Source organism: Balaenoptera acutorostrata, chromosome 7, assembly GCF_949987535.1.
Source record: "Balaenoptera acutorostrata chromosome 7, mBalAcu1.1, whole genome shotgun sequence".
NCBI lineage: Eukaryota > Metazoa > Chordata > Mammalia > Artiodactyla > Balaenopteridae > Balaenoptera > Balaenoptera acutorostrata.
In genome coordinates this window covers 97,521,951-97,547,810 of record NC_080070.1, presented here as the reverse complement: position 1 = coordinate 97,547,810, position 25,860 = coordinate 97,521,951, and the positions used below count along the sequence as shown (strand labels likewise).

The 25,860-nt window shown below is 41.3% G+C and overlaps 2 protein-coding genes across 2 annotated transcripts in view; one reads left to right on the top strand and one right to left on the bottom strand.

The window, feature by feature from the left end:
- ARMC10 (armadillo repeat containing 10) overlaps positions 1-1,160 on the bottom strand; it is a 31,046-nt gene extending 29,886 nt beyond the window's left edge. Inside the window, exon 1 of the mRNA XM_028167701.2 lies at positions 673-1,160. Within this exon, the coding sequence (XP_028023502.2) occupies positions 673-811 (139 nt within the window). The 5' untranslated portion in view covers positions 812-1,160. The remainder of the gene's footprint in view (positions 1-672) is intronic.
- A 138-nt stretch (positions 1,161-1,298) lies between these two features.
- Positions 1,299-25,860, top strand: part of FBXL13 (F-box and leucine rich repeat protein 13) — a 187,870-nt gene continuing 163,308 nt past the window's right edge. The window contains exons 1-3 of the mRNA XM_007187164.3: positions 1,299-1,373; positions 18,164-18,267; positions 20,777-20,867. Of these exons, the coding sequence (XP_007187226.3) occupies positions 1,299-1,373; positions 18,164-18,267; positions 20,777-20,867 (270 nt within the window). The remainder of the gene's footprint in view (positions 1,374-18,163; positions 18,268-20,776; positions 20,868-25,860) is intronic.

The following is a 25,860-nucleotide window of genomic DNA, read 5'->3' as shown; positions in this document are numbered from 1 at the left end:
CTGAAATACCCCCCAGAACATTCAACAAGTTGTTAGAATCCTGAATGCAGCAATCAATTTTTGGACTGAAACCTAATCACGCACTTGTCCACCAGGAGGGTGTCCTCCATGCAGACAACTGTTCTAATTTGATATACATAGCTATATCTGTATCTCCACCATCTCTCGCATACTTTGCATATATATATATATATATAGACCACGGCGACTTGAAAGCACCTCCCCTCAGAACTGCCCCTCTGGCGTCCCTTCTTCCAGGCTAACTGCACGCAGAATTTCATCTATCGCTCCAGAATCCCCCTGGTAACACAAAGGCCGGGAGCGAGCTTTAAGGTTGAGAGGCAATCAACACGCTTTTGAGAAACAGTCCTCCGCTGTGACGCCAGGCTCAGACAAGAAAGTCTGGGCAATTTTTCATCCCGGAATTCTGAACAAAGAAATGGAGGCAGGGAACCAGCTCTGAACCCTACACTCACCCAATCAAGTGGAAGACCCGTCTTTTGCACCTGGGCTTCCCGACTTTGCCCTTCTCATCAGCCTCCCTCCCTGGCTGGGCTCCTTATTTACTCCCAGCACTAGAAAGCCACGAGCACCTGTGGCGTCTTCAACCCCCACTCTGGGAAAGCCAGAGTCCCAGTCCCCGCCCACCTGCCAGGCACCCCGTGGCCTCACCTGCGGACCGCGAGGGGCGCAGCCGTAGCCCGGGGCCGCCTCGCCGTCGGCCCCGCGTCAGCCTGTAGAAGCAGTAGCAGGCGCCGGCCGCTAGGACCAGGCCCGCCGCCACCCAGCCCACATCCCGGGCGCCGCCCATGCTGCCGGTGGGGCCACGCGCAGCGCTGGGCCTGGCGCAGGAGGGTCCGAAGCCAGAGGGTGCTGTCGCCGTCCGGGTTCTAGCCGACGGAGAAAGGAAATGGGCGACTGAGCTCCGCCTCTCGGAAACCGCCCTGTCGGCCCGGACGCGTCCCAGCGGCTTCCTCGAGTCTGGGCGGGGCGCGGGTGAAGGACAGCGAGACTCGGTGAAGAGCTGCAAGGACTAAACGCCCCAAGAGCACACACCAGGGGCCGCCCCCGCCGCCCGGAGGGGGGTTCCCGCCCCGGCCCGAGGTTCACCTCCCTCCCAGCAGTCCGCGGCCCCAGGGTGGGCGCTCGGGGCAACGCAGCGCCTAGCCCCTCCCCTCTACGTAGCGTGGTTGCCGGGGCAACGCCGAGACGCACTAGCCCCTAGCCAGGCGCGGCTCCTGCTGCGCGGGGCGTGAAGAGCAGGCGGGAAGCGCAGAGTTTCAGTAGTGCCTCTGGTCATGGCCTCGCTGCGTCTTGCCAGCCCCAGGCTGAGGAACTACTTCAAGGAGAACTACATTCCTCAGGTCTGCGAGGTACTGGAGACAAGTGGCGCCGGAGTTAGAAGAGAAAGGAATTGGAAGAGATTTCCGAGAGGAGGGACTGGGGTTTGGTGGAGAGAGGGAGTGGAGGTTCAGAGGAGCGAAAAGGAAAGGATGAAGTCAGATTTGGGCAGGTCGGCGGTCTGGGCTGAACATACAGATCAGAGAGTTGACGACGGAGGGGTGACAGTGGCTGAAAGGGGGGAATGGGTGACATCTCCCAGAGAGAAAGAACAAAGGGCCTCAGGACAGAAACCCCAAACTCCAACTTTTAAGTTTTGGACAAGAGGAGCCTGAAAACTAGAGGAGTGAGAATGAAGTGCTGTGGAGACAGAGAAGGAAAAGCAGGAGAGTGTGGCTTTATGAAGAGAGTGGGCAATAGTGTCACCTAAGATAAGGACCTGAAAAGGTGTAGTGGATTTGACCCAAGGTGAGTTTGGGTTTTCGGTAGAGCGATGAAGGCAGAAAATAGATTTAAGTTGGCTGAGGAGTGGAAGCTGAGACCTTTAGATGGTAGGTAGTTAGCCCTTTGTGAAGGGAAGGACCGCACAACCAGGACTTAAACACGGGAGGAAGGACTGCCCTTCCCCACCCGCCTTGTGACAGGAGGGAAGGAGGACAAGGGGTGGATAGGTTTTGTAGGTTTGGGGATAGGAAGCCAAGAAAGTTCTCTTCTGGTGACTTCCATTTTCTCTGCTAATATTAGGTGAAATATTTGCCAAGAATGAGTATGTTTGGGTGGGGATGGAGGGTGCAGAAGAGGTTTTGAGTAAAGTTATGCGGAGAAGGAGGGAGAGTTAGAAGTCTAGGGAAGGAAAGAGAAGGAGAGCCAGGCGGTGTTGAGAGCCCAGCTTGGGGTAGTAACTCTCCTATGCAGGTGGGAGGGCAATTCGGTATAGCTCCTCCTTTTTGGATGGTAATTTAGAAATACGTATTAAAATGTTAAATATGAATACCCTTTGACCAAGCATTTCCACTTCTGAGGATCCACTTTAGAGACATATTTGCACATGTAACCAGAAGGATGTACAAGTATATTCATTATAACATTGTTGCATAGTGAAAATGGTTATTACCTAAGTGTAAGTAAGGGAACGGGATAATATGTAGAATAAAATATACCTGTACCTTTTGAGAAGAAGGGCTCTCCGTGACATATTAAATTTTAAAAAGAAAAGAAAAAAATGCAAATTGCTTAACAAAATGTCTCCTACAATCTAGCTACCTATCTGATTTCATATATGTATGTATATGTGTACATATGTGTTTATATGTATATATGTACATGCATATATATATCTATATTTAAGACAATAATACATGCATAGAACATATGGCAAACTTAACAGCAATGTTTTGGGGAATGGTTTTAGGAGAGAACTCTCATCTTTTACTCCATATACATCTGTATTGTTTTAATTTTTTTATGAGTTTCATTCATGTTTTACCTCTGTACAATTATATTTGAAAATGTGTAGAAAGCATGGTACTCATCTTCCCAGTTATATGATTTTCTCAAGCAGCACTCAGTAAATCAGATGCAGGTACACAAAGAAGAGTTGACTTCATCCAGGATAGGAGTTTGCCAGACATATATAATGGAAGGGCAATGGTGAGGGAGCTAAGCTTTTGAGAGTGCCTGAAGTGATGGGCCAAGGACCCTAAGGGCTGGGTGGGAAATGAGAACAAGACATAATACTGATATGTGGGTAGAAAGTAGAAGTTTGTAAGAGGTGAATGAAGAGGGGTAGAGGGAGTAATTGAGTGAGGGAGCTAGAAAATAGGAGATGGGGGTCAGAAAGTGGAATGTTTGTATAGTTCTCTCTCAGTATCTTCATCTTTTTGTTTTATTAGACCTTTTTCTTGGTCAGATATATTAACACATGACTTCATAGTATAAAATTCCAAACTTATAAAAAGGAAATGGACTTAGTTTCCAAGGGGAGAACCTGAAAAATCTGTGGATCATCAATTTTCCCTCTTTGAAACCATTTTTGTACTATCATATCAATGCAAGTAGGCCTGGAGGGGTGAAACTATCCTGGGGAGAAAGAGCCTCCTCAAAGGACCTAATACAGTTGTCCCTCAGTATCCTCAGGGTTGGTTCCAGGACCCGCCATGGATATTAAAATCTGTGCATGGTCAAGGACCTTATATAAAATGGCTTAATATTTGCATACATACATCCCACTGTATAAATCACCTCAATAAATCATCTCTAGATCACTTATAGTACCTAATCCAATGTAAATGCTATGTAAATAGTTGCCTGCACATAGTGAACTCAAGTTTTGCTTTTTGAAACAATGGAATTTTTTCCCAGACATTTTGGATCCACATTTGGTTGAATCCATGAATGAAGAACCTGCAGATACAGAGGGCTATTTAAGATTCAGAATAAAGCCATTCTGAGTGATGACTCAGTCCAAGTTGGCCATGGAGCAGGTAGCACAACTGGACTCAAGTTGAGGGTCAGGGAACATCAGGGAAGTAGTAACCTCTCCTTGCCTTGCTCTCCACTTGCCATAACAACTACATGGCTGCAAGAGGCATCCCTGGTGCCTCCTCTGGATGAGAGCACCTCTTCCTCACCAGCCTACCATACTGTTTTGCCCCCAGAGAAAAGAGGCCCTTAGAAGGGCTCCCCATTAAGACAATATTCTTCTGAGGAGTCCTTCACTCACCTCTGCTACCACGTTACCAGCAGGCGCAAGAGAGCCTCACACACCCACCTTAACCTGGTTACCTGCTTCCCCTAAGAGACTCTCAGGCTGAATCCCATTGTGTCTCATATCCCTGTACATCTATTCGCCTAACCCGATTTTCCATGCCTAGCACTCTTCTAAAACCCATCTTCTGCAAGTTTTGGAATACATCATCTTTCATCACAGATTTCTATGTATATTTAACCTCTTCTGAACTCCACCTACCTGTCCTGAATAAAACCTGGCTGTCTACTTAGGATATTTCCCTGCCAACTTTTGAATAGAGGCTGATTTATTTTTTTTTCAATCCTGCTTGATTCACTGGGCTAACTGAATCTGTTGATTGATATTTTTCATCTGTTTTAGAAAATTCTTGGTCATTTTCAAATTCTGCTTCTACCTAATTCTCTCTTGTCCCTCTGGGACTCCGATCATAAATATGGTAGCTTTTTTTTAACTTAGTCCTGCATGCCTATGCCTCTTTTGCTCTATTCTGTTTTTTCCCAATTCTGTTTTCTGTGCTTAAGTTTGGATATTTTTCATTGATTGTCTTCACGTTTACAGATTCTGTTTTATGCTGAGCCTCGTCTACTGTTAAATACATCAAATGAATCAAATGAGTTCTTAACTTCAGATGGTATATTGTTCAGTTCTAGAATGTCCATTTGATTTTTTTATACATTCCAGTTAAAATTCTTCATCTTTCCATCCATTTTGTCTATCATTTCCTGTTTTCTTTAACATGTTAGTTATTATTAATTTAAAACCATTGTCTGTTCAAATGAATAACTTTGAATTAAATTATTAGAATTTAGTTATTAGAATAGAATAACTGTTCTTTACTCAACTTACTGGTGTGATTTCTGTCTCCTGACTGGACGCTGACTGATACAGAAGGCTTAACTGGAACGCTACACAGGGAACTTTCTGGGGAGTTGGAAAATGACTGAGGTGTAGGTGTATCCATTGTCAGAATTATACAGCTAGGATTTGTGTTGCATTCATGTAAACTTTACCTAAAAATATTATAATTGAGAACAGGTGGAAAAATGGGTGAATATATAGATAATACAAAGATCACAGAATGGTGATAATTGTTGAAACTGGGTGATGGGCACATAGGGGTTCATTATACTATTGTTTACTTTATATATGTTTGAAGTTTTCCATAATAAAAAGTTAAAATAAATGATAGCCATGGCTGGGTGTTTTTTCTCATAATGTATGTAGCTAGGGATGGATGGAATGACAGGCTTGATGTGGCTGTGTAGTCATTTTCTGTTAGCTTGCTGTGCCAATTATTCATTTCTGTGTAACACAACTGCAAAACTTCATGGCCTAAAACAACATGACTCATTTAGTTTGCTCAAAAATCTGAAATTCTTGCAAGGTTTTTTAGGGAGAGCTTGTCTCTGCTCCATGTGGTACCATCCGGGGCGGATCAGCAGAGGGTTAAAGATCCACTTTTAAGATGGTTCACTCACATGCCTGGCAAGTTGGTGTCAGATGTTGGCTGGGAGTTCAGTTAGGTCTGTGAACCAGGAGGCTTGGTTCCTCCATATGGGCCTCTCCATGGGCTGCTTGGACTTCCTCACAGTATGGTGGCTGAGTTCTAAGAGCAGGTGTCCCCAGAGAGAACTAGGTAGAAGTTATATCACCATTTATGACCTAGGCTTGGAAGTCAACATAACATTATTTTCACCTAGATTCAAGAGGAGGGAACATATACCCCACTTCTTGATGGGAAGTGTATCAAAGTCACATTGCAAAAAGAGCTCATGGGATGGGAGATATTGTTATGGCCATTTAAGGAAATACAATCAGCTATATACCTGGCTTGTTCATACAAGGGGAATCTGGGATCAAGTTGGATCTCAAAGTATTATCTGAACGAATAAGATGTGGATTACAACACTCTCACCCAGTAAGTGGGTCTCAACCCTTCTATAAATATCCCTTCATCTTTCTTTTCTATGTTCCCCAGGAGCAGATGTATACTGGACATTAACAAGTTGCCTACACAACATCTACTTCCCTCTTCCTAATATTTCTTACACTCTTATTCCATAACCTACCTCTTCCCCATATAGCCCATATGCTTCAGGGAAACTGACTATCCCTATCTCTGGGGTTGGACCCTGAATGGCTTATGACAACCAGTACATTCAAGTTCCCTGGCCACAATGTTTGTGACTATGGCGGGTGGTAGTGAGGATCGTGGGAGAGGGCAAGATGTGACCTAAACCAGTTCAGATCAGGTTGCTTGGTTGGAATGCTGGGACAGAGACATAGCATCTCTGGATGTTTGTGGGGAAGCATGTAGCCCTGGGAGCCATTGCCAATTCTCCTGTGTCCACAAGGAAAGATGGTTTTAGGGTGAGTGGATTCTGAAGAAGGTAGAGTCGGGAAATGGAAAGAAATCAGGCCTCTAGTGACATCAGTAAGTCACTGGGTTAAATTCATCCAAAGCATGATCTACCTTTAGAATTTCTAGTGTAGGAGCCAATAAACTCCATGTTTAGTTGAGGTTTATTACTTGAACCCTAAAGTGTGTGAAGCAATACAAGGGGATTATCTATTATTACGAGATTGCCTAGGTTTGATTCTTGGCTTTGCCAATTACTAATTGTGTGACTTTGAGCAAGTTTCTAAGTCTCTCTGCCTCAGTTTTCTGTGTAGTGAGATTCCAGATGGATGAGAGACAGGCCTTTAGTTTCTAGAGTGGGAGAAAGCGATTGTGAATGGGAAGAACAGGAAAAGAAAATCACAAAATGTGTCCTGAGGCAAATCAAGTTCTGGAAAGAATACATGGGAAAGGTGAGGATCTGGAAATGGAGTCCTTTATACTATTCACTCTCACATATCCCTTGGAAAGCCTTTGTGGGCTTCTAGAGGTTTGCACACCAGTTTAAAGTCTGCTGGATTTTATGTTCAATTCAAGTTAGGTTAACATTTTTTTTTTTTTTAAACAACAGATTAGGCTCTGGACACCAGCCAGCCTTTTTTTCTTGGAGGGGATGGCAAGAGTGGTCAGCTAAGAAGGGTACATTTGACCATTTCATCAGCAAGCATTTGCCGTGCATCTACCATGTGCTAGTAGAAAACAGCTTCAACCCCTTGTAGCTATGACTCTGAAGCTGTCTGTAGCTCAAACTTTCTCCTGAGTGCTCTGTGCATTTATCCCTTTGGGTGTCCTACAGACACATTAAAGAAGTGAAAAGAAATAGGCGAAGTTAATTTTAACAATAGATTTTCTACAAACCAGTCTATCCAGGCTATAATCATTTCAACATGGACTCAATATAAAATCATATTAAGTCTTCAAAATTGTGTATTTTACACTTGCAGCACATCTCAATTTGGACTAGCCACATCTGAAGTGCTCAATAGCCACGTGAAATTAGTAGCTGCCATATTAGTGCAGGTCTAGAATGCATTAACATATTTAATAAGCCAGAGAAAATTACCTTTGACCCAGATATGATCATTGTGTCTTTGAGAAGGTTGTTGTTTTCACAGGCACCAAGCTTCTGGAACTTCAGGAAGAGTCTGAGTGGCACAGGGAGGGTGGAGCAGCTGTCTAGTCAGGTCGGTCACCTGCAATCAGTGTCACACAGGGGACAGTTGTTCTCACATGCACCAAAATAAATTGATACCTATTTTCAAATCTTCAGGAATCACAGTGATTAGTTTCATATTGTAAAAAATGAACAAAGTGATATGAACATGCTATAGACTGAATGTTTATGTCTCCCCAAAATTCATATGTTAAAACCCAATCTCCAATGTGATGGTATTAGGAGGTGGGGCCTTTGGGAGGTGATTAGGTCATGAGGGTGGAGCCATCATGGATGGGGTTAGAATACTTATAATGAAGACTCCAGAGAGCTCCATTGCTCCTTTCGTCACGTAAGGACACTGTCAGAAGATGGCCATCTGTGAACCAGGAAGTGGTGCTCACCAGACACAGTATCTTCCTGCACTTTGATTTTGGACTTCCCAGTCTCTAGAACTGTGAGAAATAAGTTTCTGTTGTTTATTAGTCCCCCAGTCTATGGTGTTCTGTTACAGGAGTCCAAATGGTCTAAGACAGAGAGTAAGTCATGGACTAACTGTTGCCATGGCTTGTCTCAAACCACAAACCCCTTTAAACCCTTAGCTGAGAAAGACTCCAGAGGAGACTTCGGGGGACATGAGTAGAGATTCAACAAGTGGCCCTGCTATCGTTCTGAATTTTACCATCCCTTTGAGATTCTCTCTTTGGTTACTGTTATATCTTGCATCCTTATCTAAATGAAGGCTGTCCCAAAAAATGACATATCGAATGTATAGAAAATCATAGATGGCTAGTATCTTGGTTGGCTTGGGCTGCTATAATAAAATACCATTGACTTGGGTGGCTTAAATAACAAAAATTTATTTTCTCAGTTCTGGAGGCTGCAAGTCTAAGATCAGGGTGCCAGGATGGCTGAGTTCTGTTGATGGCTCCCTTCCTAGCTTGCAGATGGCTGCCTTCTCACTGTGTCCTCACTTGGCAGAGAAAGAAAGAGAGCAAGCTGTCTGGTGTCTCTTTATATGAGGGTGCTAATCCTATCGTGAGGATCCTACCCTCATGACCTCATCTAAACCTAATTATCTCCCAAAGGCCCCATCTCCAAATGCCATCACATTGGGGAACAGAGTTTCAATATATGAATTTTTTAAAAAAATAAATTTATTTATTTATTTTTGGCTGCATTGGGTCTTCGTTGCTGCGTGCGGGCTTTCTCTAGTTGCGGCGAGCGGGGGCTACTCTTTGTTGCAGGGCGTGGGCTTCTCATTGCGGTGGCTTCTCTTGTTGTGGAGCATGGGCTCTAGGCGTGCGGGTTTCAGTAGTTGTGGCTCATGGGCTAAGTAGTTGTGGCTCGTGGGCTCTAGAGTGCAGGCTAAGTAGTAGTGGCGCATGGGCTCAGTTGCTCTGCGGCATGTGGGATCTTCCCGGACCAGGGCTTGAACCCGTGTCCCCTGCATTGGCAGGTGGATTCTTAACCACTGCGCCATCAGGGAAGCCCCTCAATATATGAATTTTGCGGGGACACGGTTCAGTCTATAGCAGCTAGTAAATGTAAGAAAACTAATTTAACTGCACTGAAAAAAACAAAATGTAGATGAAAATGAATTATTTTCATCAAATCAACAAAAATTAAAATGTTTTAATTCTCAGTGTTGGCAAGGTGAATGGGACACTCCCGTTGGCTATCAATGAAAGTATAAACTGATAATATCTTTTTAGAAAAGCAATTTTGAGAAATGTATGAAGATCTTCAAAATACACATTTTGATTCTATATTCTAAGGATATGTACATTTCATCATTAGTATTGATAATATGTATATCATATAATTTTTAATAATGGGAAAAAGTTAGAAACAACCTAAATGTCCAACCATTTATAAATTTTAAACATTTATGGTATAATTTTATGCAATAGGTTATCAACCAACCTCAATACATGATATTTTGAAGAATTTTTGGTGGCATGGAAAAATGTTCGCAATGTAATAATTAGCCAGGAATAAAAAAAAGAGATATAAAACTATATATAGGGACTTCCCTGGTGGCAGAGTAGTTGAGAATCCTCCTGCCAAAGCAGTGGACACGGGTTCGAGCCCTGGTTCAGGAAGATCCTACATGCCGCGGAGCAACTAAGCCCGTGCGCCCCAACTACTGAGCCTGTGCTCTAGAGCCCGCAAGCCACAACTACTGAGCCCGCATGCTGCAACTACTGAAGCTGGCATGCCTAGAGCCCATGCTCGGCAACAAAGAGAAGCCACTGCAATGAGAAGCCCATGCACTGTGATGAAGAGTAGCCCCTGCTCACCACAACTAGAGAAGGCCTGCACGCAGCAGCGAAGACCCAACACAGCCAAAAATAAAATAAATAAATTTATTTAAAAAAAAACTATATATAGTATGATCCTAATTTTAATTTTGTAAAAATATATGTATTGAGGAAAGACTGAAATTAAAATTTTTATTAGAGGCTATTTCTGGTTATCAGTATGATGGTTGCTTTTTATTTTCTTTGTATTTTTTTTCAACTTTCCAAATTACATAGAACATATACTATTTTTATGATCAGAAAAAGTTCATATATTTAAACAAAATAATGAAAACAGACTTATGTGTAGGGAAAAGTGCCTCCTTTTTTGCTTTCCCATACTATTATCAAGTGAACTTTATTGATGGAGAATTAGAAAAAAAACATACAAAGAAAGCATAGGAAGCATAAAAACACTCATTGCTGGCAAGTGCTGGTTTCTCATCCTAGGAAACCAGCTGGCTGGTCAGTTTGCAGGCCTGTGTCTGGTCTCCCTGGGACGAGGGCCCTTTTCCTCTGGCTGCTGTACCAGCTGAGGTCTCCTGGACACCCTCTTTCCTAGATGGGTCAGCCTCTTTCCCAGCTTACAATGGCACTTTCATAAAATCTTCTCACTCTGCTTTCAGGTAGGCCTGTGTGTGACTAATTGCATACTGATAAGATTTCCAAAGTTTTTTTTCTTTTTTAGCAGAATCCCAGGGTTCAAAGGACTCCTATGGGGGATGTTCTAGAGGTTAAGAAAGGATCTAGATTATATTTGGGGATTCTCCTGAGTTTGGGGTTTTTTTTAATGATTTTTTTTTTTCTGATTTGAAAAACAAAATTTGAAACCACTGTGATCAATCACAGGAAATAATCTCTTCCTTCATGGTTCATGTCCTCCATGTTGCAGCAAGTGAGTAGACCTCACAGACTATCAGCACCTAGCACAGTGTCATGCAATCTAGGTGTATTATTTATACAACAGATATAAACATAGAGACATCTTTTTGGACCTTGGAGTCAAGTATTGTTTTAAACTTTAATTTTAGATTTGAAAAAAAAAAGTGAACTAAATGATCAAAGACTTGGGAATTTGGTCAATAAAATATTTACTTTCTATATATTATTCTAAGATTTGGCAAAAGTATATTTCAGAAATTCAAAGTTTTAAAAAAACTATCTACATGTAGACACTGAGAGCCTGTGCCTCGATACAATTGTGGGGAAACTGAATATTGCCTTCTAATTCTTCACTCTCACTATATTCATCGTTTCTCTCTCTGAGAACTCTGAAATACTCATCCCACCACTGTTGGAATCTCCTTCCTTGGAGATATTCCTTCCAAAAGACATTTGTATTTTAAAAGCTATCACTAAGCTAGGAGTCCATACAATGAAACCCTATTGGTAGAATATCAAACAGTAGGTTATCAGAAGTATTTAGAAATCTGTTTCTCCCTCAATTTTCTACATTCTAGGCAGAAGTCAGCACAGTGTCTACAAACAAGGCCTGCCCCATAGGGACCAAAGATGGGCAAGATATTAAGGGTATAATGTCTACAAAACTCTTAAGCCCCTACATATAAAGATTGCATCTGCGAGTGAGAAAGTGTTAGCTCAGGTTTCGGTTTAACAACTAGGAAAGATTAAAGGAGTTTGCAAAACTAGATCTGCCCAGCAGAGGGCATATTTAAGTTACAAATCATGATCTTTATGCAAAGTTTTCTATTTTTAGAGATTAATAAATAAATACATGTTTTTAAAAATTCTTATGCAGTTTTTATGCTTTGTGTTTCTTTCATGATTAAGTTTCCAATCTGTATTTTTAAAAACCGTATTTATTTCTAAATCACATAGACTCTACTATCAGAAGTTTTTTTAGAGACTAATAGCTGCAAATACTTGCCAGAGATGCAAGAATCAGGAATTACCAAATATATGAGCAAGAGACCACAAGCTTATGTAGATGAGAAGGAACCGGTCACACTAACTCATTTTGCTGGACCCTGGGACTAGAAGATTGTGGCTTCCCCTGAGGGCAGTTATGTTTGCTGTGTTCCCTTAGCCCCGCCAGCCAGTTCATAGATGCAGTTCCAGAGGCAAACCCATGGTACACTTAAACAACCCAAAGGCGTATGACTTATTATTTCTCCAGTAACAATTCACCTACTCATCTAGGGATTACATGGCTGGTGACCACCTCCCTGTTGGGCCAGGCACAATCCCACAGGTATTAGGATCCTGCTTTTATTGTCTTGCTCTCACGTCATAGAGACCTTGTCTCCTCTCCTGTCCAGTCTGCCTTAAAACCCCTCAAGTTCTGGCCTTGGGGGCATCTTCCTGTCCCTGGGGTCCCTCCTTAATGGCTAAATCCAGTTGATCCCTTTCGATAATCTTCAATATGTTTTTAGTTATAGAGTTTCTAAAATAAAAATTCGGCACCCTCTATTTAAATGTTGACAAGACACAGAACCCCCTTTATTTACAAATTTTTAACTTACTAACTTCCATAGAAACAAATTAAGACACTCCTAGAACTACAGCATGCCAACACCGTCTCCACTACAGATGGGAATGGTGAGCATTTCTGAGATGTCACTTTGGACTTGTTTTGGGGGTTGGAGGGTAGGGAGGTTGAAGGGACTTTGGACAATGTTTAGAAACTTAAGCCTCTTCCTAAGAAAAGGGGTTTCTGTAACTATGTGGTGCTGACACTGCAATTTTAAAAGCAATCTCATCTGGAAAAAACCCACAAGGTGTAAACTATATGTTGATTACTGTCTACTTGAAAGAAGAATGTGTTTTGGGGTTTGCATATGAATAAAATATTTTGGAATAGATAACGTGAAAAAAAACCTCTCAAGCTCTGGAGGAAGATACACATGCACACAATTTTGTTTGAGTGCATGGTATGGGCCAGGGGGGAGGCCTGGGTTTGTAGTTTAAAAACATGCTGGCTCTGTGAATCACTTGGCCCTTCTTTGCCTCATCTGTGAAATCCAGAAGCAAGAATATACCCTCTAAAAGTCAAGGTCAACCCTAGAGGGATCTTGGAAACACACTGAGCTGCGACTCTCTGTTGTATGGCCATCTGTGACCTCGGCCATGTGATTGATCTTGCAGGGGTTTGATCATAAATGACCTATTGTGTCTAGAGGAAGATCCAGTCCTGGGTCCCGGTATGGAATTCTGACGTCGTCACAGAGTGACTCTGTCTGCTTCTCTTTTACATTTATCCTCCATTCCAGCCAAACTGGTCTGTGCCCCTGAGGCTTTGTTCTTGCCAAGAGGAAGACCCTTGCCTTCTCCTTACCAGTTGAAAGTTTCTCCAACTGCTGAGGACGCCACAAGCATTTGGTAATCACTTTTATCTCTGCCCTCATGAAGCAATTATCTTCTATATTGCTATATAGGCCCTTAGCATTTTTCCTATGTTTATCTGAGTATCTAAAAAGATAAAGAAGACTTGCTCTCTCAAGTGCCTTATATCTACCCATAGTTCTAATATACAGTTCCTACCTTGCTATTTATATTTAAACTATTGTTCTATCAACTTCTCTCTCCTAACCATTTCCCACCAAATGCATTGGTCTTTTTTTTTTTTTTTTTTTTTTTTTTAAAGTTTTACTTGATTTTTTTATTTATTTATTTATTTATTTTTGGCTGTGTTGGGTCTTCGGTTCGTGCGAGGGCTTTCTCCAGTTGCGGCAAGCGGGGGCCACTCTTCATCGCGGTGCGGGGACCGCTCTTCATCGCGGTGCGCGGGCCTTTCTCTATCGCGGCCCCTCCCGTCGCGGGGCACAGGCTCCAGACGCGCAGGCTCAGCAACCGTGGCTCACGGGCCCAGCTGCTCCGCGGCATGTGGGATCTTCCCAGACCAGGGCTCGAACCCGTGTCCCCTGCATTAGCAGGCAGACCCTCAACCACTGCGCCACCAGGGAAGCCCAAATGCATTGGTCTTAATCTCTTTCAATAGACTTGGTATAAAGTAAGTCTCTCTTTCTCTGTCATTACACTGGCCTTTGAATGGCACAAGGGAATATTTTAAAATTTCTTTTCTCTTTGTCCAAGTCTTTTCCTGTAATGGAAGTGATAATTAGCAGTGGAATGGTTTAAAAAATGATGATGGCTTGTTATCATTATTATCTATTGAGCACTTACTTTGTGCTAGAAAACAATTCAAAGTACTTTACATATATTAATTCATTTAATTATCATGATAGCCCTGTGACATATATACCTTTATTATCCCATGTATGGTTAAGGAAACAGAAGAACAAGAGAAGTAGCTTGTCAGAGGTTACATACTAGAAAATTACAGATCCAGGAGTTAAACCCAGAGGACTCCATTCACTGCATTATCTTGCTTCTTTTAAGATGGGTAGTACTGAAAAGGAGTAGAAACAACCGTCTTTGATAAACCCTTCTTTGTCCTCAGTACCCAGACATTTTTCAGAATATTTGAGAAATATTCTGGACTGAGATTAGGGAGGCAGAGCCAAAGAAAGTGAAGGATTGCACAATTGTTTTGTGAATTTACAAGCCTGAGAAAGCCAAGTAAGTCACGGTCTTTTTTTTTGTCCTTGACCACGTAAGTTTTTACTAAGAAGGCTAGCAATAATAAAGCCCTGCTAATTGTTTTTGAGAGTCAAACATTCATTTTGCGGGCATGTTTGCATATTTTGTCTCTCCTTATAAAGACCAAGCTAATGGTTTTATGGCAGAAAAAAAAAATCTATTGATTCACTAACTATGCTTTCATATTTGCATGGAGCTATGCACTGTTCACACACTAATATGTGAAACCTCAGGATATTTTATTTTGCCCAGTGGGAAACTATGAACAGTGAGATTTCTTATGCAAAAAGTGAACATTTGAACTATGCTAGTTCCATATGACTTTATTAGCATTCCATAGACTTATCCTTTCAACTTGATTTGATTTCTGCAGGATAACTTTTCAGGAAAAGTAGTTTTCTGATCTGTGGAGCTTGGAAATATAAAGAAATAAGCAACTTGTCATATTCATTTATCAGATCCCAATTTTCTCAATAATTTACTTTAAAGCTGAATTCCAGTAAGGCTTCAGTGTGATAGGAATCAACTGGGGAGCCAATCAAAATGCAGGTTCTTAGACCTCATCCTCTGAGACCAATTCACTCCCCAGGTTATTCTGCTGCCAGACTAACTGGGTACCAGACTAGTATGAAGGGGAGGACGTGGAGTAGGGAGTAGAGAAACTCAGTACTCTAGTGATCGAGGCACAGAAGTGCTAGAAGGCAGATGGGCTTTTTTTTTTTTTTTAAGTATTTGTTTTTATTTATTTATTTATGGCTGTGTTGGGTCTTCGTTTCTGTGCGAGGGCTTTCTCTAGTTGTGGCAAGCGGGGGCCACTCTTCATCGTGGTGCGCGGGCCTCTCACTATTGCGGCCTCTCTTGTTGCGGAGCACAGGCTCCAGATGCGCAGGCTCAGTAATTGTGGCTCACGGGCCCAGCCGCTCTGCGGCACGTGGGATCTTCCCAGACCAGGGCTCGAACCTGTGTCCCCTGCATTGGCAGGCAGATTCTCAACCACTGCGCCACCAGGGAAGCCCGGCAGATGGGCTTTTCATCAGGGCTATTTAGGGAGCTGTCTGAAGTCTAGCCTCCAGGTAATAGACAACTTCAGCCCTTAGGTAATATAGACTATTCAAATCCAGCTTGCCAACTTTGGTGAGAACACTGATCTGCTGTACCACTATATTCTTTAGGTTTGGGGGAGAAGGAAATTAGTCTGCAGATGGCTGAGTGCTCACTGTAAGCAGCTGGGGTGGGGCTACATCGGAGGCAGAGCTGGGAAGGGAGAGACATCGAGGTCTTACCCTTTGGCCATAGCCCTAGGGGCTAGGTTCCCAGCCCGCAGGCTGCACACTAAGGGGGGAACATGGAGCTACTGCAAATGGGAAAATGTGTTGTGCAGGTTCAGTCAGGATAATTATCCTCTTATGTGGAGGAACACTATGAGAACTGCTGAGAGTCTAAAACCCAGGATCCCCAGGCCTGGATCTGTTGACACTTGGCTCATGGAGAGAGGTGGGAAGAACTCTGCATGACTCAGAGGTGGAATTATTTTGTTCATGAGAGAGAGGAGTAGGAAAAAAGCCAGCTAGAGGAGGCCCTACGTGGAGGAAGGGCTAAAGAGAGTGCCTCACCCGCTATACACACATACACATCCCCACACCTGTACCAGGAGACCCACCAGTGAACCAAAGAGGCAAAGAGAAATGTCTAAGCACTCCAGGTGGTTTCTGTGGGATGTGTGCTGTAAATCTTTTTCTCTGTCTCAAATGGAGAGGTATTCAATATACGTCTCACCAATACATTTTTAAAATTTATTTTATTTTATTTACTTATTTTTGGCTGCATTGGGTCTTCGTTGCTGCGTGTGGGCTTTCTCTAGTTGTGGTGAGCGGGGGCTACTCTTCATTGCGATGCACGGGCTTCTCATTGCAGTGGCTTCTCTTGTTGCAGAGCATGGGCTCTGGGTGCGTGGGTAGCTGTGGCATGTGGGCTCAGTAGTTGTTGCACGCCGGCTCAGTAGTTTTGGCGCATGGGCTTAATTGTTCCGTGGCATGTGGGATCTTCCTGGACCAGGGATCGAACCCGTGTCCCCTGCATTGGCAGGCGGATTCTTAACCACTGTGCCACCAGGGAAGCCCCTCACCAATACTTTTATGAGAAGTTTCTGCTTTTGGGAGGAACTCAGAAGAAAATAAGACGGCAACAGCTTTCTGAGGTTCCATATATGTGCCTTAAACATTACCTTAGATCTAATTCAATAAGTCATTTGTTTATCAGGTATGTGAACTGTGCCACACTTTTTCAAATATGTACCCTGTAGATGCTGTGAATGATAAAATTCAAAAGCATTTTTAAAAGACTTCTTGAATTCACAGTAGATTATGATTTTGATGTTGAATTTTCTCAATCACTTTCATGGCTGGGTCTGAGGAATTTTTAACTTTAAAAAGGAGTTCCTCATAGTCAAGACATGGAAGCAGCCTAAATGTCCACCGGCAGATAAATGGATAAAGAAGATGTGGAATATATATATGGAGGGTCCTTCCCCTCCACCCATTAAAATCACTGATTCAATTTCCATTATATATATATAATGGAAAACAACTCAGCCATAAAAAAAAATGAAATAATGCCATTTGCAGCAACATGATGGACCTAGAGATTATCATACTAAGTGAAGTAAGCCAGAAAGAGAAAGACAAATACCATATGATATCACTTATATGTGGAATCTAAAATATGACACAAATGAACTTATTTACAAAACAGAAACAGACTCACAGACACAGAAAACAAACTTATGGTTACCAAAGGGAAAAGGAGGAGTGGGAAAAGATAAATTAGGAGTTTGGGATTAGCAGATACAAACTACTATATATAAAAAAGATAAACAGGGCTTCCCTGGTGGCGCAGCGGTTGAGAATCTGCCTGCCAATGCAGGGGACACAGGTTCGAGCCCTGGTCTGGGAAGATCCCACATGCCGCGGAGCAACTGGGCCCGTGAGCCACAACTACTGAGCCTGCGCGTCTGGAGCCTGTGCTCTGCAACAAGAGAGGCCGCGAATAGTGAGAGGCCCGCGCACCGCGATAAAGAGTGGCCCCCACTCGCCACAACTAGAGAAAGCCCTCGCACAGAAACGAAGACCCAACACAGCCAAAAATAAATAAATAAATTTATTAAAAAAAAAAAGATAAACAACAAGGTCCTAATGTATAGCACAGGGAATTATATTCAATATCCTATAATAAACCATAATGAAAAAGAATATATCTATATCTATATCTATATCTGAATCACTTTTCTGTACACCAGAAACTAACACAACGTTGTAAATCAACTATACTTCAATAAAAAAGGAGTTTCTCATATTTAAAAATGGTAGAAACCATTGATCTAAGGTAATCACAACTATTTCTTCAATTGGACTGTAAAGTACTACTCACATAATGCAAAACACTGTGCAACAACTCGCCATTCACAATGGAATTTTTTTAAGAGTAAAGGTAAACTGCATGTTGCTCTGGTTATTTGGTAACATTGAATAAATACAGAGGGGTATCTATAAAGCACATTTAGTTTAAAAACTGTCACATTATTTGACTTTGTCTGACAGACAGTCTCTTGCTTAGTAAGAACATGCAAAGCCAGAAACACTGATTCCATTTCATTTTCCCAGGCTCTGTTATGTGGTCTACTTGTTACATGTCCTGAGGATCCCCTGAGGTATTTAGAGGAAATGATCACCGCTGTAATGGAAAATGGTCTTGAAAGTCTTCTCTGGTAAGTACTGTTTTGATTTACGGTAGGAAGGTATTTTATTTTGAAGGTAAAACACTCATTGTATACTATCAAAAAAGGTCTTGCTAATGAATGTTTCCAATCTTAAGGTTGTCAAAGAATCCCTCCATAGGCTTTTTATATATATATATATATATAATCATCGTGATTGTTTATTGAGCTAGGACATTTAGTTACCCCAAGTAGTTTTCAGTCTGTTATTTTTTTTTAAAATAAATTTATTTATTTATTTATTTTTGGCTGCATTGGGTCTTCGTTGCGGAGAGCCGGGGGTATTCTTCCTCATGGTGCGCGGGCTTCTCATTGCGGTGGCTTCTCTTCTTGCGGAGCACGGGCTCTAGGCGTGCGGGCTTCAGTAGTTGTGGCTCGCAGGCTCTAGGGCGCAGGCTCAGTAGTTGTGGTGCATGGGCTTAGCTGTTCCGCGGCATGTGGGATCTTCCTGGACCAGGGATCTAACCTGTGACCCCTGCATTGGCAGGCGGATTCTCAACCACTGCGCCACCAGGGAAGTCCCCCTCCATAGGTTTTTTTTTTTTTTTTTTTTAACATCTTTATTGGAGTATAATTGCTTTACAATGGTGTGTTAGTTTCTGCTTTATAACAAAGTGAATCAGCTATACATATACATATATCCCCATATCTCCTCCCTCTTGCATCTCCCTCCCACCCTCCCTATCCCACTCCTCTAGGTGGTCACAAAGCACTGAGCTGATCTCCCTGTGCTATGCGGCTGTTTCCAACTAGCTATCTATTTTACATTTGGTAGTGTATATAAGTCCATGCCACTCTCTCACTTTGTGCCAGCTTACCCTTCCCCCTCCCCGTGTCCTCAAGTCCATTCTCAACGTCTGTGTCTTTATTCCTGTCCTGCCCCTAGGTTCTTCAGAACCATTTTTTTTTAACATCTTTATTGGCATATAATTGCTTTACAATGGTGTGTTAGTTTCTGCTTTATAACAAAGTGAATCAGTTATACATATACATATGTTCCCATATCTCTTCCCTCTTGCATCTCCCTCCCTCCCACCCTCCCAATCCCACCCCTCTAGGTGGTCATAAAGCACAGAGCTGATCTCCCTGTGCTATGCGGTTGCTTCCCACTGGCTATCTATTTTACGTTTGGTAGTGTATATATGTCCATGCCACTCTCTCACTTTGTCACATCTTACCCTTCCCCCTCCCCATATCCTCAAGTCCATTCTCTAGTAGGTCTGTGTCTTTATTCCCGTCTTGCCACTAGGTTCTTCATGACCTTTTTTTCCCCTTAGATTCCATATATATGTGTTAGCATACTGTATTTGTTTTTCTCTTTCTGACTTACTTCACTCTGTATGACAGACTCTAACTCCATCCACCTCACTACAAATAACTCCATTTTGTTTCTTTTTATGGCTGAGTAATATTCCATTGTATATATGTGCCACATCTTCTTTATCCATTCATCCGATGATGGACACTTAGGTTGCTTCCATGTCCTGGCTATTGTAAATAGAGCTGCAATGAACACTGTGGTACATGACTCTTTTTGAATTATGGTTTTCTCAGGGTATATGCCCAGTAGTGGGATTGCTGGGTCGTATGGTAGTTCTATTTTTAGTTTTTTAAGGAACCTCCATACTGTTCTCCATAGTGGCTGTATCAATTTACATTCCCACCAACAGTGCAACAGTGTTCCCTTTTCTCCACACCCTCTCCAGCATTTATTGTTTCTAGATTTTTTGATGATGGCCATTCTGACCGGTGTGAGATGATATCTCATTGTAGTTTTGATTTGCATTTCTCTAATGATTAATGATGTTGAGCATTCTTTCATGTGTTTGTTGGCAATCTGTATATCTTCTTTGGAGAAATGTCTATTTAGGTCTTCTGCCCATTTTTGGATTGGGTTGTTTGTTTTTTTGTTATTGAGCTGCATGAGCTGCTTGTAAATTTTGGAGATTAATCCTTTGTCAGTTGCTTCATTTGCAAATATTTTCTCCCATTCTGAGGGTTGTCTTTTGGTCTTGTTTATGGTTTCCTTTGTTGTGCAAAAGCTTTTAAGTTTCATTAGGTCCCATTTGTTTATTTGTGTTTTTATTTCCATTTCTCTAGGAGCTGGGTCAAAAAGGATCTTGCTGTGATTTATGTCATAGAGTGTTCTGCCTATCCATAGGCTTTTAAGTCCCCCAAACTTCAGTAGGAACAATTTCTCCACTGGTTCTTAAGTTAGAAACATAGCACACTCTCATCAACAACGTGTGCTCATAGGGCAGTTTATTTCAAGTTGAGGATGAGGACAAGGAGGTCATGCCTTCTTGGGGAGCACAGCAGAATCTTGAGGGGGAGTAGTTTGAAAAAGCCCTCCAGGTGATTCTGACATGCCTCTCCCAAGGGGAAGTGTTTTTCCTTCCCTTCCCTTCCCCTCCACCCATTAAAATCACTGATTTAATTATGGAACTAATTACTATGAAATGAAATTAATGTTTGACTGCATTTTATAATTTTATTAAAGGGATATGTGCATCGATCCATCAATGAAACCCAAAATTCGGAGACTGTCGGAAACTTACATGGAACAACTTTTTGGACTGGATGATCAGCTGGTAAGTATTATTAACCAAACATTCTACATATACATCTTAAGTTTGGATAGAAGCTCTCAAAAAGATTTTAGATTTCATGAGAAGTGTGAGGTCACACTGTTTTTGAAATTGGGGGCACTCAGAAACGTGAAGGAACATCACATACACATATACAAACACCCCACCCCACTCCCCTACACACATATGCACAAAGCCACACTCATAGTAACCTCCCCAAATTTCCAAGAAGCATTTGGACAGGCAGTTATTCTTCCTCTTTCTGACAAAATCTTTCTACTAAATTTCCCCCTTTCTCCTTCTCCTCCTCTCTTGTATCTTTACAATGACAAAAATAGCATTATGGAAAGCTTTAAAGGAGGATATTTTCTTTCCGTTCTAATCTACTTCCTCTGTATTCCACGCCCCCTCCATTCTATCTGCCATCCGCCTGGGAATTATGCTCACAAAGATATGGCTGAAACATTAATGAGACCTAACTTAAAAACCAGACCAAGTTAATGAAAGGAACAAGCAGCTCCAACAGCTGGTTTTAATTCTGTAAAGAGGGCAAGGAAATAATTCAGAATATGGAGACTTTCAGAACAAAGACTGTGCACCTGAGAGAAGCTAAAATAGCAAAAGGCACGTGGGGAGAGAAAGAGCAACACAAATTAGATGTGTGTGGGACCATGCGTGATACCTCTAGATCCCAAGCTGGTGTCTCAGTGAGCACAGGCAGGGCTAGTTGCTGGTGACGTCAGGCACTGAAAAGTAGAATCAAAGCCATGGTCACAGTGGGTGCTGAGAGCCAGGAACAATCTGAAGCATCATTTAGAAGGATGGGTGGAGAGTAACACCAGATCCTAATCAGTGATCTACAACAGAGAGACAGAAATAGAGGGATGGGATATTTCTGCCAAGCCTGGGATGATTCAGAGGCACCAGTACACTGGGAAGAACCCATATGTTTGATCATAGTTGATCTGCATCATGGTGTGTGGGTGTCTTAATGACTTTATCAACCACAGAATTTTGATCCACTATGGAGTGCAGATATCTGCAAACTGTGTTCTTGGAGGTGTTTGGGGGCAACCTCAGGAGCTGGGGAGAGAAGACCCAGGGGATGGGATTCTTGGTCCTCCCCTCCTCACCCCTTATCCCCTAGAATAGTACTGCACTGAGTATAATGTCACATGAAAAACGCTTGAAAACCATTGCTATAAGATCCTAAAATTATTAAAAACCACTGATCTAGAGGGGTAAATATTGTCAATATTTTGAAAATGACCTTATAAAACACAATCAGATCGTGTCCAATGTCTAGCTAGAAGCCTACAGAGAATCTTTAAAAGTTTGCACAGAATTCTAAGAGACACTGTAGCTACTTCAAATCTAAAGTTTTATTTGAAAAGGAATTCATAGAGATATTTCATGACATTAAAAGCACAAAATATTGGAAGCTGATTCAGCTTTAGAAAGGAGTATGACAATTCACCAAGGCATAGAAAGGCTGTCCACTTCATAAGTTAGAGAAAACAGAAACTAGATATGACTTTGCAAACTGTAAATCTCTAGGTGCCTAGGATTGCTTTAGAGGGCTCAACCTAGGCTGGACAGATAATTCATTTCTCTTTCACCCTCAGAGAAAAATGAAGGTTTTTTTTTTTTCCCACAAAGACATAAAACACTTTAACACTCAATGTTTCTAATATTTTAAATTACAGTATACTAAATAAACATTAGCTTTGCCCCCCCCCCATTTTTCTTTCGTATACAGTTATAACTGCCAGTCAGAGAGTTTTTAATGTTTTGATAAAATATTTTACAGACCACAAACAATTGTAATTTCCCCCATGGATTATTAAGATTGCTTTGCATGGTTTCAGCGTGCAGTCATTTTTATGGCCTCACGCTATGAAGTCCTCCACAGCAAGGACATGCCTATTTATAAATATGTATTTGCTTCTATTTGTGCAAACAGAGAAGATTGAATACAAGAAACTGTGAGTAAGCCAAACAGTTACAAAAAAAAACAAAAAGAGAGAAACTGCTCTCATGACAGTAGACAGAAAGACAGTTTAACTGTGTGTTCCAAGATTAAAGAATCAACCATTGTAAGGAGGAAACTAAATTCACAGACTTGATTCTCATTTCTTAGGAAATGAAATCTCCAGATAGGCCTACTAATTACAAGAAGAAAAGGCATCTGTAACATTAAAAACATCTTTTTATTACAGAAGAATTTAAATATGACTCAAAAGTAGAGAGAATATATAATGATCCCCCCTCATTCAGCTTAAACAATAATCAACGTTTTGCCAATCTTGTTAATTATTCTCCCCTCCCCCTTTTTGCTGGAGTATTAGAAAGTAAATCCCAGGAATTGTATTACTTTACCAGTAAATACTTCAGTGTGCATCTTTAAACAACAAATGGTGTTTTTAGAGAACATAGCACAGTGCAATTGTCTATGAAATGTAATGAAATGAGCAATAATTCCTGAATATCATCTAGTGATGATTACATTCAGATATATATAAACTTCATATTCAGTCCATATTTGGGTTTTCCAAATTGCCTCGAAAATGCCTTTTCACATATGGCTCTGTTAAGTTGAAATCCATACAGGGTCCGCATATTACACTTGGTTGTTATGTATCTAATGTCTCTTGTCATCTGCAATAGTTCTCCTTTCTTCTTTTTTCCCATGCCCCTTATTTATTGAAGAAAACAGATCATCTGTCATGTAAAATGTCCTACATTCTCATTTCCTCTAGAATCCTTTCATTTGTTCTGTTTCTTGTATTTCCTGCAAGTTTGCAGTTAGATCTACAAACTCGATATTCAGGTTCTTTTTTCCTTCTTTTTCTCTGATGACAAGAATAATGCAGAGATGTTGGGTTCCTTCTAATGCATTGCATCAGGAGGCACCCATGGTCTGCCTGACATTAACTAATTGCTTATTAGTTTCATCCTACAACACCCATATGGTGGTTTTGAAATAACCATGCCACAAGACCACTAACCAAAGAACTATGGAAAGCAGTTTAAGAAAATTATGCAATTCTTTTTGCTTTTAAGATATATATATCTTACCCGGTATTTTCATTAAAATAATACTTTTTTGTGTTTCGATGGTCATCTTTTTTTTCTTTGATATAATTATGCTTTTTCAATTATTTGTAACATTACATGACAGCAAAAATCAAAACAATAAATGAGGAGTACTCAGAGAAGTATTGCTCCCTTTCCTGCCTCTTTATCTACTCTATTCCATCCCTTTCTCTAGGTAACCAATTTTAGTAGCTTTTAGTTTATCTCTCCATTTTTTTTTTGAAAAAATATGAGCAAATACACATATTCCCCGCCCCCTTGACTTCTTACACAGAAGTAGCAGACTACATATAGCCTTCTGCTTCTTGCTTTTCTCACTCAATATGTCTTGGAGATCACTCCCTTATATGACTTTTAAAATGATGCTATCAGAGAGAGCACTACGTAACAAAACTCTGGAATCTAAATGAAAGATGTGGACTTAAAAAGTCTTACTATATAACAACCAAAGCTTAACTATGAAAAGGAAACTTAACTTTATGAACCCAGGGGCTGGGGTTTTAATAATTTGGGAGAAGCAGACATATCTTGTGCCCTAAACAAGATAACCACATCCTATATCCTTGCTGGTTTGCAAAAGTAGTCTTTTGAGATTGGGTAGATTATTGTTTCCTGAGGAGGAATCAAAATAAGTGTTACTGTAATCTGGAAGGAATAAAAATAATGAAGTATAGAAATAGTGAAGATACAAACTAGATTCATATTGTTTACTTTAGGATAAGTTTAAATATAAAATAAGTAATAATAGCTAATGATACAGCATTTATGTATGAGTGTCTGCTGTGTATGGCATTTGAGAGTTCTAAGGAACATCTTTGTAAGTTTTTAATTTAGTTTAAGTTGTTTCAGAGACCTTACCTAATGAAATTTGCAATAAACATTTACATGTTTAAGAAAAATTGATTTTTCCAAGTTGTACTGAATTAACTATGTGTTATTAAACAGAGTTTTAAAATACAAATAGCAGTGAGTGTTTCCCTCCATGCACAAAAGCTCCTTGAGCATTAAAGGGTCTGTCAATAATTTGCAGAAGGTCAAAAAATAAGAAAACTACTCAGCATGAAAAAGCCAATACTTTTGTCAGGCCATGGTACTGTATGTTAGACTGTGCTCACTTCTGCATTAAAGACATGGTTTCTTTTTACTATTGTTGTTATTACTACTAACTTTAATAGCCTATGAAAAATAAACAATTCAGAGTTGGGAGGGATTTAAATTAATGCATTCAACATAAACTCTTTATAAACTCTTAGTCTGTTCAGGATGCTATAATGAAAATATCATAGACTGGGTGGTTACAAACAAGAGAAATTTATTTCTCACAGTTCTGGAGGCTGGGAAGTCCAAGATCAAGGTGCTGGCAGATTTGATGTCTTGAGAGCCTGCTTCCTGGTTCATAAACTGCCATCTTCTTGCTATACTGTTACATGGCAGAAGGGGAGACGGAACTCTCTGGGGTCTCTTTTTGTTTATTTATTTATTTATTTTATTTTTGGCTGCGTTGGGTCTTCATTGCTGCATGTGGGCTTTCTCTAGATGTGGCGGGCAGGGGCTACTCTTCATTGTGGTGCGTGGGCTTCTCATTTCCATGGCTTCTCTTGTTGCGGAGCATGGGTTCTAGGCGCGTGGGCCTCAGTAGTTGTGGTGCGTGGGCTCAGTAGTTGTGGTGCACAGGCTCTAGAGCACAGGCTCAGTAGTAGTGGCACATGGGCTTAATTGCTCCACGGCATGTGGAATCTTCCCAGACCAGGGCTTGAACCCATGTTCCCTGAATTGGCAGGCAGATTCTTAACCACTGTGCCACCAGGGAAGCCCATCTGGGGTCTCTTTTTTAAAGGCACTAATCTCATTCATGAGAGCTCCACCCTCATGACCTAATCATCTCCAAAAGGCCCCACCT